This window comes from Primulina eburnea, unplaced genomic scaffold (genome assembly GCF_022965805.1).
Source record: "Primulina eburnea isolate SZY01 unplaced genomic scaffold, ASM2296580v1 ctg739_ERROPOS11973397, whole genome shotgun sequence".
Lineage (NCBI taxonomy): Eukaryota > Viridiplantae > Streptophyta > Magnoliopsida > Lamiales > Gesneriaceae > Primulina > Primulina eburnea.
The window spans coordinates 3,364,277-3,378,216 of record NW_027331510.1 but is presented as its reverse complement, the minus strand read 5'-3'; the positions used below and the strand labels follow the sequence as shown (position 1 = coordinate 3,378,216).

Below are 13,940 nucleotides of genomic sequence, written 5' to 3'. Positions count from 1 at the left end.
ATAAAAAATTTGTAGTATTTATTCAATCTCCTTCTAAACATCAACCGATACTAACATATTGAATGATTTATGTAAATTAATTTTAATCGAAAAAAAATAAAAACGCCTATTCCGTTAAAAAATACCAATTATATGTTACATTATCCACTTTAACTATCGAAAATATATTTTAAGAAATACCGAAAAATATATCCAAATATATCATACGGAGGCAAATTCCTTGTTTTTTGTTTTAAAAACAATTATTTAGGTACGTTCTCATGATTTCCATTGAAGTTCTCATTTTGATTCAATTATTATTTTATGGCAATTTTTTTTGGAAAGAATCACAAACATCTATGTTCTACTTTTTGATTTCTATATAAATAAATAAATAAAATTATAGAATGTCGAGATATATTTAGATAAAGTTAAATATATAATGGTTTATGTATTTATGTCAAACTCAAAGAAAAACGGCTTTGTGGTTTTGGAAATGGTGTCGTGGTAGGGTTTTAAAAATGGATAGAAATTTTTTTGTCAATCATTTAGTACGCAGAATGTCACAAATAATTTCCCAATAATGTCCCATAATATATATATATATATATATATATATATATATATATATTTATTTATATATATGTTTTGGAAATGGTGTCGTGGTAGGGTTTTAAAAATGGATAAAAAATTTTTTGTCAATCATTTAGTACGCAGAATGTCACAAATAATTTCCCAATAATGTCCCATAATATATATATATATATATATATATATATATATATATATATATATATATATAATATATCATGTGACGTGGGCCAGAATAGTTTCAGCATTGCCATCTAGATTTCCATTTTCTGAACACAAGTACAAATTAATCGAAATGGTTAATCTCTTGCTAGAACCATTGAACAAGGGAGAAAAGAGTGAAGCAGGTCGTGCACCCTAGCTATCTCTAAACCCACGGATTGGACGAACGAGAAAGAATGCGAAATAATTGATGCACAAGTTTTCTGTTCTTAGTCTCGTCTCCAGTAAATGCGAAACCTGCACGTGATATGATACGGTGAAAAGTCTTTCATAATTCTTGATGTTTGTAATTAAAAATATATTTTCAACCTTAATATTTTTGATAAATTATGATATTTTTAGCGATGAGACATGATTATACTTCAATGGTACCTTTTTTAATATAAACCAAGTGCAACTCTTATAAGCCGCAAATTTGTTTTTTCTATGTGGAATTTTTTTCTTCATTTTGTTTGAGACCACAAACGAGTATCTTTGGTTTTGAATGGATAAGTAATCAAGTGAAGATGCATTATAGAATTTGTAGTGAATTTAGGAAACAAAGTATATAAATCCCCATGTTATTTTCATGTGGGAACTGTCCCCTTTGCATGTGCATTAAGTCCTATCAGTGTCTTATTTATTAATCTGAGAAAAAAAAAAACTATTTGGGGAAATATATGTTTACGAAATTAAATCCAAATAGTAGTTTATTTATGATCGAATAATGTTATGTTTAGACGAAAATCGAAGAAGACTAAAAATTAAAGGCATACCTGACATGTGTTATGTAAATTTTGGTTTTTAGAAAAATTAGTTTTTGAAGGTATAAACGATTTTCTGAATGGACATGGTTTTTTGTTAATATTCGAAAAGTTGGTCAAAATATGACAAATATATGTAAATTTAGTTCGATCAATCAAATCGAATAAATAAACCAATATAGTACAAGGCCGCGAACGACATATCAAATAGTTAGCCCAAAAGCAAGATCCAGACTGAACTTATTACCACATGTAAAGTAGAGAATACAAATGGCCACAGCAGAATTCCACTCGTAACAATCCATGCCCAGAAACCCACCGTTTTCTGTAATATAAATGACAAAAATTTACGTGAGACGTATTTTGTAAGACCGATATCTTATTTGAGTCATCCATGAAAAATAATAATTTAATGTTAAGAATATTACTTTTTAATGTGAATATTAGTAGAGTTGACCTATCTTAGTGATAAAGATTCGTGAGATCGTCTCACATAAATTATCTAGGTATATAGATATTTGTCTATTTTATTGATAAACAAGTAAATAATTAATTACTTGATTATGAAATGTAAATGGAATATAAAATTGAATATTCTAATTTTTATTTATAACAAAACACATAAGAGTAGGTCTCATGTGAGACCGTCTCACGGACCTCAATCTGTGAGATAGATCAACCCTACTCATATTCACAATAAAAAATAATACTTCTTGGCATAAAAAGTAATACTTTTTAATGGATTACCCAAATAAAGAACCGTCTCACAAAATACGACCCATGAGACCGTCTCACACAAGTTTTTTCCAACACATAATTAGATCTGATTATATGAAATAGGTATTTTTACTCCGTAAAATAAAATAAAATCCAAAGTTCCAAAAACAAAGGTATATATGTTAAGCGCCTTAAATTTAAAAGCAACCCATTGTTTTAGTTCAAAAACCCAAACCCACTCTAAAACCAATACACGATCTCGCGCCACCGCAACCTATGGCGCTCTCCGCCGCTCCTCCGCCACCCGACCCTGCCTCCCACTCCCACAACCACTGCGGATGCTACCACCAACACCAACACCAACACCACCACCTCCACCACTACGGCTCGGCCCCTTTTTCAAAATCCACCGAGACCCTCGAACCCTCTCCTCTTTTACACGCCTTCAACCAGGCTCCCCTCCAATCCCAACCCCAATTACGCACAATTAGCCCCCCGACCCCCTCACCCACACGACCCTTCGCAGCTTCTGTATCCTGTCGCTTCCTCTGGACGTGGCTTTCTCCATAGACCTGTAACAATGCCTGCATCTCGACCTGTTTCGAGACCGCCATTGGTGTTCCCTTATGGGGATTCGGGTCAAGGAAATATGGGTTTCGTTAGACCGACCTACTTGCCCCACACACACCTAGGATCTGCTCCTGGTTCTGTTGCTGTCGCCGCTGCCGCTGAACCGGCTGGTGGGACGGGTGGAGGGGTAATTCCCGGCGTTGTCAAAGGAATTCCTGTCTCAATTTCTCATCAACCAAAGGTTCTTCATGTTTCATTTATATACTATTACCTGTAAAATTTGAATTTTTTTCCGTTGCAATGGATGGCTAGCTGCTTGGTTCCTTTTGGGTCAGATTTTTTTCATTTTAATTTTGAGGGGTTGTTCTCCTGTGGGTGGGTGCATTATCTGGGATATCTTTGAAGATGAAAGCTGCTAATGTTTCATTTGGTTTTTGGTCAGAAAAGAGAAAATTGAAACGGAACGAAATGTAACGATTACGAATACTGTATCATTTGTATGCAAGTTGTAGTATGTGTTGATGGAACTTGGAAGAACAATGTAGTGATCACTAATTTACTTCCGTTATTTTGGAACTTTAAGTAACACCCTCCATTTCTTTCCTATCCTCTCTGAATGACTTATTCACATCTCAATGTGATACTAGTTTGATGACCTGGTGCCTGGATCTTTTAGAGCCTTCACTTCTCCTCTTGAAGCTGTAAATGTATACGCAATGCCTTCAAGAACCTTTTTCCACATAACCTTGGTACCACCATTCCCCACTATTTTTAAACCTCGACAGAGAGATTGTTCAGCATCGCAATGTTTAAAATTTTAAACTTTCCTGAGGAGTCAAACATCTGAAAGAAATAGACTATGGAGATGAAATCTTATGCATCAAATCTTTTTTATTTGTTCACTTGTGCCTAAGGAGTGTGTTGCTGTTTTATATTATCATTTAGTAAGAGGAAAATTCGAGTTTCAGTTAATGTCGTGAACATGTATTTGTCATGTTGCCAAAACATTCAAAGGAACAATGATTCGTTTGTGCACAAGGCACGGTGGCTGAAAATCTGCTTTTTCAGAATTTTTGTGTCAATTCCATAAGTTTGTGTTCCTTGATTTCTCTCGAGCCTTCAGTGATGTAGGCTTTATTCCTTTATAAAAGGCTGCACTTGTTTACTGTTCCAATTTGCCATCTCTTTCCAATATATACATGCGTGAGATATTGTATTGAACACATATATATGTATATAAAAATTGCTACAGGTTTGCATTTTCTTCCAAGATTTTGTTTCACCCTCTGGACTTCTGAAAGAGAACATCCAAAAAAAATGTTTTTACTGGAAAGTTCAGTCGGGTGGAGACATGGAGTATCTCAAGCATGCAATTTTTTATGGTGAACTTATCTTAATTATTTTTATTTAGTTATTTTCTGTGACTAATTAGGTAGGTCTTCCCCCAGTTTCAGTATCTGATAGGCACAATCACACAGACCCAAGGTGAATTCTTACTTCATTTTGCTTTCAAATGTTTTTAGTTCCTTGCCACTTTCTCTATCCTTTTTAAATTCTTTTTTTTATTTTATTTTCTGGACAGAAATAAGGATGATACTTTAGCAGTTATCCGAGACCGAAAGGTAAAATTGTCATCACTTTGAATATGCAATTCTGGATGTGTGGTTTTCAGCATACACATATGTAAATATGTCTAAAATTTAAATTTTCAAATGTCATCTATTTAATTGTTTCTGAGACAGAAATTTGATTTTTGTTAGTCGTAGACAACAACCAAATATCAGAAGAAGTATTTTAAAAATTCAGGCGAATTTGTAGTCATAGACAATAACTGACGATTTGTTTTACAACTTGTTGCCTAATATTTTCATTTTTTTTGGTGAACCTTGTTTTGCAGGTCCGAATATCTGATAATGCTTCTCTTTATTCCCTCTGCCGATCTTGGTTGAGGAATGGTTTTCCTGAAGAAACTCAGGCATGCTCCGGGAAACACTCTCCAATTCAATTCTCATGCTTATAGTTTTTATGCTTTCTTCTTTAATCCGTGGTTCACATCAATAACTGGCACAAACATAAAACAAAAAACATCACATCCCCCAGATTGATTAAGTTGTTACCCTTGTGGTAAGCCAAAAATACATCATGGAGTTCAAGCAGACTAAGTCAAGTACTGCTAGGAAATGAAAAGTTATCTGCGCGACTTCTTCATAAATTTTTTTCCTCAACATACCACAGTTTTAAGAAAATATTTTTAAGTAATGTTGTCTTTAGATTGAAGATTTCTCAAACCTTCTATGATATGAATTTTTTACCCATGCCTTTTTCTATGAGTAATGCGTATCTAATGAAATTACGATGGTTTTTTTTTCTCGCTTTCTGCTGATTTGATCTAATTTGATTTCTTCTGAGTCATCAAGTGCACTTTTCCTTCATCTTTTACATTTTGAACATCTTTGATAAGAATGTGAATATGTCGTTAGTAACTGTGTGTTCGTTATTTTTATATTTTTTCTTTAATCTGATTTTCCACTTGGGTAGCAGCCTCAGTATGTTGATGCTGTAAAGTCTCTTCCCAGACCTTTGCCTGCTGCTGCACTAGTTTTCGATTCTCCAGAGAAAAAGGAAGGAAACAAAGAAGAGGGGGATGAGGTTGGTACTTGAATTTGATGTTATTGTACTTTAGATATCAATTTCTCATTTCTATGTTTTTTAGAACCTCTTTTTTTGTCAAATTTGTTTGGAAATTTTTTTACGTTGGTAACGTGTGGAGGCGTATGGATAAAAATACTTGAAAGACTAGGATTTCAAATCATCTTTGCAAATCCACTCAACTTGCTTGGATACTTTTCAAATTCATGGATTTGAAATCCTTCAAGTTATAATCTAACTTGTTTCTGGTTCAGACAATGTATACAAATATTAAGTGATGGTTTATTGCATGCACCTTAGATATCAATTTCGCATTTTTATGTTCTGTGTAACTATTTTTTTGTTATTTTGGTGAACATAGTTTCATCGTCATCATCATCATTTAAAATTGTTTTGGAAAAATTTTGTATGTTGGTTGTGAGGCAGCATTTGGATAGAAGGATTTGAAAGACTTATAGTTTTATTTGTTTCTTGTTCATGACAATGGATTCAAGTCATTAATTAATGGTGTATTGAAATCCACTTCAAAGCCTGTGCTTACATCAAACTTTGAAATTAAATACAACCCAAAGAAATTGATCTATTGTTTATTTTAATTGCATGGAAACTTCTTAAATGAGTACAACTTAAACAGGGTTGATGCTCAAGAGCTGTCTGGCACACAAGTTTTATATTGACATGATTGTAAGTTTATATCATGAGTTTAGCTTGTGAATTCGAGCTCATGAATAGGTTCACCTGTTTTATCGATAATAATTAAAAATATTTTATATAGGGAATGATTTTATACACATAAAAATATATGCAAAAAACAAATTATGTTTTTATTTTGATATTAAAATACTAAAATGATTTTGAGCTCTAGATGTAGCTGAAGCTCTTTAGAAAGCCCTATGGTTTCCTAGTGATATTTGTCTGGTTTAATCATTTAGCGTAATTTCGTAACGTGTTTCATTAATCCCCTGAATTCGTATTGTGATGTCTTCATAGTAGTCGATGATGCAATGGTAGTTTGCCTGGCCTTGCACCTCTAAATTTTTATTCATTAACTTTATCCTAGTTCAGGCTGGTGACTGCAAATGAACTGCAATTCACGTTCTGAGAATAAATAATTCATGAATTTTATGGTCCATGCCGACAATCATATGCCAACTGGCCCTGCTCATATTCTATGTTGAATGGGAAACCACATTTTTTGTTTTTACAAGATTTCAAACTGTGTGTTAAACTTTACACCATGTTATATGGTTTAACTAATCAGAGGAAATATGCTCTTGAAATTTAAAGCACTCTTGTCCTGGATTCTCGAATTTCATTTCCACCCGCACAATACACCTACAGATGTATTTGCTTTTGTATCTGAATGCAACACGTGCAATAAAAAGGTAAGAAATTATGTCCTTCAATTTCAGGATGAGGAATCTGTTGAGCATTTGTCTATGGATGAGCTGTTGCAGAGACATGTCAAACGCGCTAAGAGAGTTCGTTCACGGTAAACTGTTTTTTTTAATAAATTAATTAATGTTCACATTCACAAATGGGCTTTCGGAATGGAGAAATATCTTTGTTGCTTTGCAACAGCATTGCTGAGGCTTTACTAGCTCTGGCATGTTCTTGTTTTCATCTTGAGAATACAAGTATGTGGCTGTTTTTATTAATGCACAAGAGTTCAAGATTCTGCGCTGGTAATGAGCTTGCTGCTCGGGGATTTAGAGTCTGGAATATTCATTGTGTATATTATTGATTGGTGCTTTTGTTTGAAACGTGTTGCAAATTTTCTGGGAAAAATTAACTTATGCCACCACTAGTTTTGCTTCAGTTGTTTTGGGGTGAAAAGGAAGGTTCTCGATATAATCCATAGGCAAAGTCAAATAAAAAAATGACTCTTGCCAAATACATTTTTTTTATTTAGTTGATTATCTTATGAAAACATTCAACTTCACTATGTTTTGGTTGCTCACACATTCTGATACAGGACGACCCTATTGACAATTTGCTATGCAGATTAAAAGAAGAAAGACTTCGACGAATTTCAAGATATAAAACCAGGCTTGGTCTTCTTTTACCCCCAATGGGTGAACAACCCTTCAAAAATGATTCTGGTCCAGCAAATTGAAAGACCCCATTCTCGTTAGGATCTGTCTTACATATTTGCATAAAATCTCACGATGTGTTCGCATTCATCTCACGTGTTACCTTGAAGATGTGGGAAAGATGAAGAAGACTGGTGGTTTGCTCAACGACACTGGTGCTTTGGATGGTGACAAAGCTAATTTAAGGGTATTTTTTTTCTTTGGGTGTGTGTTTTCTTATTTGTATTGTGATGATTAGAATACCAAAAAAATGCATTTAGATGGTTGGAATGTCGAACATGGGCAAATGTTATAATAGTTTCTCATCATATCGATTTGTGGAAACAGTTTGAAAAGGTTTAAAAAGATATTAAACGGATTCCTCGTGTAATTCAGGTTAATCTTTTTCTTTTTCTAATGTAATTCAGGTTTAAAATAAATATATATGTTTTTTATTTTTAATTATTATTTTCAATGTATTGAGAAATTATGTGAAATTTCAGGATAACTAAAATATATTGGACATGCAATATATGAGACAGATATACATTTTTCCCTTTTTTTAAAAAATTAGATTTAATTTTCTAGATGCGTAATAAGATGGCATATCGCATCGGAGTATGACTTATCGTGCTGCTATTACTACATGTTCCATTAGTCCCCATTCTAATTTCAAATTGGGTTAGTTTGTCAATTTGATCAATTTTGAAGTTCTATTTTGAACAGTCGAATATATTTTTCTCTCAAAACATTTATACAATCAAATTATATATTATAAAATAGGTGACTGCAGAATAATAAATGTGATATTAATTAAAAGAGAGAGATCGAGAGGAAACATAAATGTACGTACAATTGCAGTTCATCTCAGCCAGCAGTTGTTCCGCGATAACAGTAGTCGTGTGGAAGCTGGGCATATATCACAAATGATACAGATGCACACATGACCGAAGAAAAGTATTGGCAATACTTTGTCAAACGCAGTATGTTATATAAAAAGCCACCAAATTGGTGATATGAAACAAACAAGGGGTTCGTGAGAGAAGTTATAATGAAACAAAGGTCCACATGGAAATATCGAATCACCAGCTCCGTCAATTTTGAATTGAAATGCCTCAGTTCAACCTTCTCCTTCTAGTTTCGCGCAAATCGCGACTATCCATATCATTAAGCCGTGACATGATGCTTCTTCTCCGGGAAGAATAAGGAGAAGAAGATGATGAAGGGGCCACCTGCAGACCAACCTCATCACCATTTCTCCTCGACATGGTGTGCGCTAGAGAACCGGAAACTTCGGAGGGTGGAACGACAGGTAAAGTAGAGTTGGTCTCTACACTTGAATCCGGAGGATGGTGTTCAGAGTGCACCAAAGGAACATTACGAGTAAATGGATTTCCAACTGCAACTGATGATGCCCGTGCTTCACTTCGTAAAAACCTATTGTTTATAACAGTCTCCAAGTCTTCAACTAACCTTTCTGCATTACTCAAAGCAGATGAAAGCGAAGAAAGTGATGCAGCACTTTCTGTTAATACTCTGGAAACTTGCTGGATCCTCTCGCGCCGGGTTCCACCTGGTTCAGCAGTTTGCGCCTCCTGAGAGCCCGAGTCAAAAATGGGAACAGCACCACCAACCTGCTGGTGAGCCTGATCGCCCATAGCACCAAGACTGATCCTAATACGCCTCAATGCTTCAGAAACAGGAAGATTGGACAGACCACGAATTAGGCGTTGTTGCCTAACACTCTCAACTCTACGAGCTCTAGGTCTTGGAGGTATCTTCAAGCCAGATTCAAATTCAGATACATGCTCATTACTATCATTTCCATAAATTGGAATTACCGTGCTATCTGATACCTCTCCCTTACAAACAGGGCATTCTTTCGAAGTCGAATCAATGTATGATACCTGATAAAAACACATCCAACAAAACAAGTGACCACAACAAGTTAGGACAGGCTCCTTTGCTAGATCCAGGCATATATTACAATCGTAAAAGCTCCCACCTTCCTTATCAACCTTCTTGACCTCCAAATCCATCTCCAATGCCTTCGCCACCAAACGAGAACTATCCCTTTTATAGCCTTCCCCTCTCCCAATAGTCCTTTCTAGACTACCCAGGTTACCACTTCCGTCAAGAACAAGTCTCTCCCCATTCAAATCAACCATCAATTCACCCGAAGAATGAACAGTTTCCACGATATTTCGAGCTTGTCGCCACCTCTGGCGTTGCCTTGCTCGAGCAGTGACAGCCTCGAGCTGTCGAATTCTCTGCTCTATCCTACCATGAGCAGTTTCCAACTCATGCAACAAGAAACCAAATCTTTCAACTGAACCCACTGGTGGATCCACAGGTTCTTGATTTAAATCAAGATCCATCAAATTCTCCCCAATCAAATTATCATCGCCCATCTCACGAAAAAGCAGGAAACTTCGGGATTCAAAAAACCCACTTCAACCTAAACAAGAATTAAATAAAAAAAACACAGTAACTAATTCTTTTACTCGAGAACTGATTCTCAAAAACCAAAGACTTTTTCTATCTAATCTTTATAAATAAAAAAACTAAAAATTCAACCTTTGATTAACAAATATGGAGGTTCTGAAAACCCATTACTTCAAAAAAGACGAAACTTTTAAATACTCTAACGCCATGTTTGGGAGATCAAATTAGCACGAAAAATCTAGAAAAGCAAGAGATGACGTTTTGAACCTGGATTTGCCCCCCTCATCTGTACTGAATCTCCATTGTCCTTTTTTCTTTGATTTTTCTTCCATCCACTATTTATTTAACAAGTGGGATTCCCAATTCATGTTTTTAGAGAGAATAAAACGGCAGAATCATGGATTATTCGGGAGACTCACTGAGAGTGTGAGGTGAGAAGAAGTGCGGCGCCAAAGGGTTAAAACAAGAAAGTCGACGGGGGAGCCGAGAGACCATACGCGTGGTCTCATGGAATGCAGAAACGCGACTTTAGCGAGCAATTACAACTGGCGGTATCCCATATTTCATAATCTTCAAAATTTTAAATCTCTCTATAAAAGTTATAATTTCCTTCTTAATATATACATTAAACCATATAGATTGTTACATTACAATTTTCAAATTCACGTACAATTCTTACGAAAGTTAGGCTTCTATGTCACATTATGTCAACATCGAAAAATTAAATATTTATTCGAATTTTCTAAATTGTTGCGATAAAAATATATCTGTTTAAAATTTTATTTTGACGAGAGAATGCCTGATATTTTGTATCACCGAGCGCTCTTGGGCCTTGATGTTCTTGAAAATGGACAGTAATGGTCCCTCTTGCCTTCTGGTAGCTCCATTAATTAACTAACGATGGGACTGAATTAGGCCATTTAAGCTCGTTTATGCTATGCTTTTCTTTAATATTCCGCCCGATAGCCATCTGTTTTCCACAATTTAATCTATTTACTTCACATTCTCCCAATTGGTAGGCGTTTGGTATGTAACACCTGGTGTGATGACTTATCAAGAAATTGCGTCTCCAATGCAGGGATTAGGATGAATATTTAATAATTCCTACATTCACCCGACAAACCAAACGTAGGATTAATTACAAATACGAGTGGAAAAACAATCCCGTTTCAATGAGGTGGACGAACTATGAAGCCAAAAAGCCGCATAACAATGGATCCAAGGATCCAAAATATGCCAAAGAACACTATAAAACCTGCCAAAATAGTGAGGAATGGAGGCCCTCGAGCAGTGTCACTGGTTTTTGCCATTTTTGATTCCTCTGGGGGTTTAGTTTTTGATGCAAATATAGGATGCCACCTCTCTTTTACTTTAATTCCTGCTTCATTCTTGATCTTGAGTGGGAGAAACAATGTCAACTACCAAGCTCAGCACCACGATGAGACCAATAATTATAACGAGGCCTAGCGATGTTTATTGATGCCTTCCTCGTAAAATACTATCCAAAAATAACAGCATGCCCATGGTTTGAGGGACATAACCAGCATTTGGCCTTAGGTGAAAGCTAAGAGTGGTTTACACAAGGGATTGAAAAGAGAGGGACTGAGGGCACATGTTACATTTTTAGATAAACTAGGAATGTTTTTATCTTTTATCCCTACATACAGGTTTTCGTATTTGCAAATGAATTTTGATATAAGAGACAAGAAAGGGTTGGAAGGATGCATTAAGTTCTCGTGTTAGTGCCACAATCTTGTTGCTTATTTGACAGTGAGGGTCACAATTAAAACAGCTTAGGACCATCATTTGATAACACTTCTTAAAGAAATCACTTCATATGTTGTAAATGCAAAGCCAAAATAGCAAAATTTCGATTTTAGAGTTGAGTCATGTACTCTATGCATGAAAATACAAAGATCAGAAAATGTTTTGGTAGATATGGGTGCAGGAAAATGCAGAGAGGTCATAACTCCCAGAAAACGGTAGGAAAGTTTTTGTATTTGAGAAAAAGTGCAAAAGATTTAGATTTTTTAAAAAGTTTTAAGAAAAATATAATAATTACATTTTATATTTCTCTACCAATTTATTTGTAAAAATTCAAAGCATAAATAAAGTCATGTCCTTAACAAACTTGCAATATATAATTCATTCCATTGTTGAATTTACAGGCCAACTTTTTTTTTAAAAAATGAAATTTTGAGCTGCAGCATTTATTCACTCATAATTAGCCTCGACTGTTAATTTCTGAGCATCAAGTGTGTAAGCCAGTATGCTTAGAGCTACAAAAATCCTCATTTCAGTTACCTTTACAAAAATACTCCCAAGTTACCAGTATTTATAATTTGGGAATACCATGAGACTGCTCATTTTGCACTCAATGCTTTTCTCAAGCAATTGTTATCAAGAAAATAGTTAAAACTATCGCATCTATACTTTGAAATTCGAAGTTCAAACTGCTTTCTTGTAATAATTTTCAAGCCACTCCATTGCGACACTTTTTGGCCTCTCCAGTGCGAATCCAAGAGCACGGTCCCATATTAGCTAAATGAACAAAAACAAGGTAAAAAGAAGTTCAGGGAACTCCGACAAGTTTGGCAAGAAGAATACTGTCAGAAGGAAGAGGACAAACCTGAGAACAAATGCCAATAGACCTTGACACACGGAAGAGAACAGTATGATATCTGTTTACAATATTGAACAAAATGAGAACGCTCGTATCATTTTTCTTATCATCTTTGGAAAGACGAGACATTAATTGCTTTTATTCCTTGCTTCTGTTAGACCATAGTGATTGAGCAACACTCCACTATGAGCATCTACATTTGGCCAAGGGTTTTTCACCTACAAAAGTCAGAGCCAAGAAAAAAATTTTCAGGTTGAACAAAGAAGGATGATAATAAAGGTCATCAGACCAGAATGGGTCGTTCGGCTGGGATTTTTTCCCCCTATGTTCTTTTTTATAAACAATCCTCCTTGCCTTTCCTAGTTCCAACCAAAAAGGTGGCACAACTTCATAAAGATTTGAAACCTGAAAGGGAAAAGAAGAAAATAAAGTCAGAAATTAGAGAGACACCACAGAAAAAGTATAACTACATGTCTACATCAATGCCCTGAGGCTAAAACAGTAACCAATTTTTGAAACGCTCTTATAGAACACCATCTTCTCCAAACACAAACTTGCCCCTCAGATTCATTCCGACTCTCCAACGGTTAGAAAATACTCACAGCACGCGGCCGCAGCTTAGATAATAGAGAAACGCTCCTATAGAACACCATCTTCCAGTATAAACAAAGTCACTGCACCACAAAATTTATCATGAAAAAATCAAAATATAACCCGCTAACTCACACCCACAAATATATCAATAAGACACACACACACACAAAAAAAGATCAAATCTTTTCTTTTTTCAAAGTACAAATATACAAGCCAGCATAAAGCTCAGCCTTACATTTGTTCTAAACACTAGTTTCACTAGAATTTTCAGCATATCAAGAAGGAAATCGATGAAATGAACTATGAAGCCCAATTCATAAGGAGTCTTACAGCAGAATCGACAGCAAGTATTCACGAGATGAATCAATCAAATCAATCTTCAGATTAAGAAATGCTTACGGTGTAGGAAATGCAGACATCTAATGATTTGTGAAAGAATGGATTGTTCTGTTAAAAAAACAGCGTTGTCAGCATTCGATCAAATGGCTCACACGCGGCCACCAAAGTCAACTTCCACATATCTACTTCAATTCTTATTAAAAATATTTTAAATTTTTTTGTTTTACATATATTATTTTACTTCCATTATTATCTATTAAATTAAATTATTTATCAATTATTTATAATCATAAACAAATAAAAAATAAAGTTTTACACCGGGGATTCTCCCTGCGCCAAATTTGTTATGTAAAATAAAACAATGAAACAACTATATTTCTTTAATTAAAATGTTTT

General features: G+C 34.9%; 2 protein-coding genes and 1 long non-coding RNA gene across 7 annotated transcripts; 1 reads left to right on the top strand and 2 right to left on the bottom strand.

Moving 5' to 3' along the window:
- The first annotated feature begins 2,453 nt into the window (after positions 1 to 2,453).
- On the top strand, positions 2,454 to 7,934 carry LOC140821963 (uncharacterized). Of its 2 annotated transcripts, none has more exons than XM_073182653.1 (7): positions 2,454 to 3,063; positions 4,255 to 4,307; positions 4,405 to 4,444; positions 4,720 to 4,797; positions 5,361 to 5,471; positions 6,884 to 6,963; positions 7,476 to 7,934. In XM_073182653.1, the coding sequence occupies exons 1-7, from the start codon at positions 2,833 to 2,835 to the stop codon at positions 7,585 to 7,587; spliced, it is 705 nt and encodes a 234-aa protein (XP_073038754.1). In that variant the 5' UTR covers positions 2,454 to 2,832; the 3' UTR covers positions 7,588 to 7,934. The 2 variants fall into 2 exon arrangements, with proteins under 2 accessions (XP_073038754.1, XP_073038755.1); XM_073182654.1 differs by having other exon boundaries at positions 2,455 to 3,063; positions 5,364 to 5,471.
- A 504-nt stretch (positions 7,935 to 8,438) lies between these two features.
- Positions 8,439 to 10,507, bottom strand: LOC140821835 (uncharacterized). Its single transcript, XM_073182474.1, has 2 exons — positions 10,256 to 10,507; positions 8,439 to 10,001 (listed from the first exon to the last, which is right to left on the bottom strand). Exon 2 carries the CDS (start codon positions 9,952 to 9,954, stop codon positions 8,659 to 8,661), a length of 1,296 nt encoding a protein of 431 aa, XP_073038575.1. The 5' UTR covers positions 9,955 to 10,001; positions 10,256 to 10,507; the 3' UTR covers positions 8,439 to 8,658.
- A 300-nt stretch (positions 10,508 to 10,807) lies between these two features.
- LOC140821933 (uncharacterized) lies at positions 10,808 to 13,716 on the bottom strand. 4 transcript variants are annotated; one of them, XR_012115865.1, is made up of 4 exons: positions 13,536 to 13,716; positions 12,966 to 13,285; positions 12,618 to 12,829; positions 10,808 to 12,529 (listed from the first exon to the last, which is right to left on the bottom strand). It is a non-coding gene; the product is annotated as an uncharacterized lncRNA (long non-coding RNA). The 4 variants fall into 4 exon arrangements; XR_012115864.1 differs by having other exon boundaries at positions 12,618 to 13,285; positions 13,441 to 13,716; XR_012115863.1 differs by having other exon boundaries at positions 12,618 to 13,285.
- Positions 13,717 to 13,940: the final 224 nt, after the last annotated feature.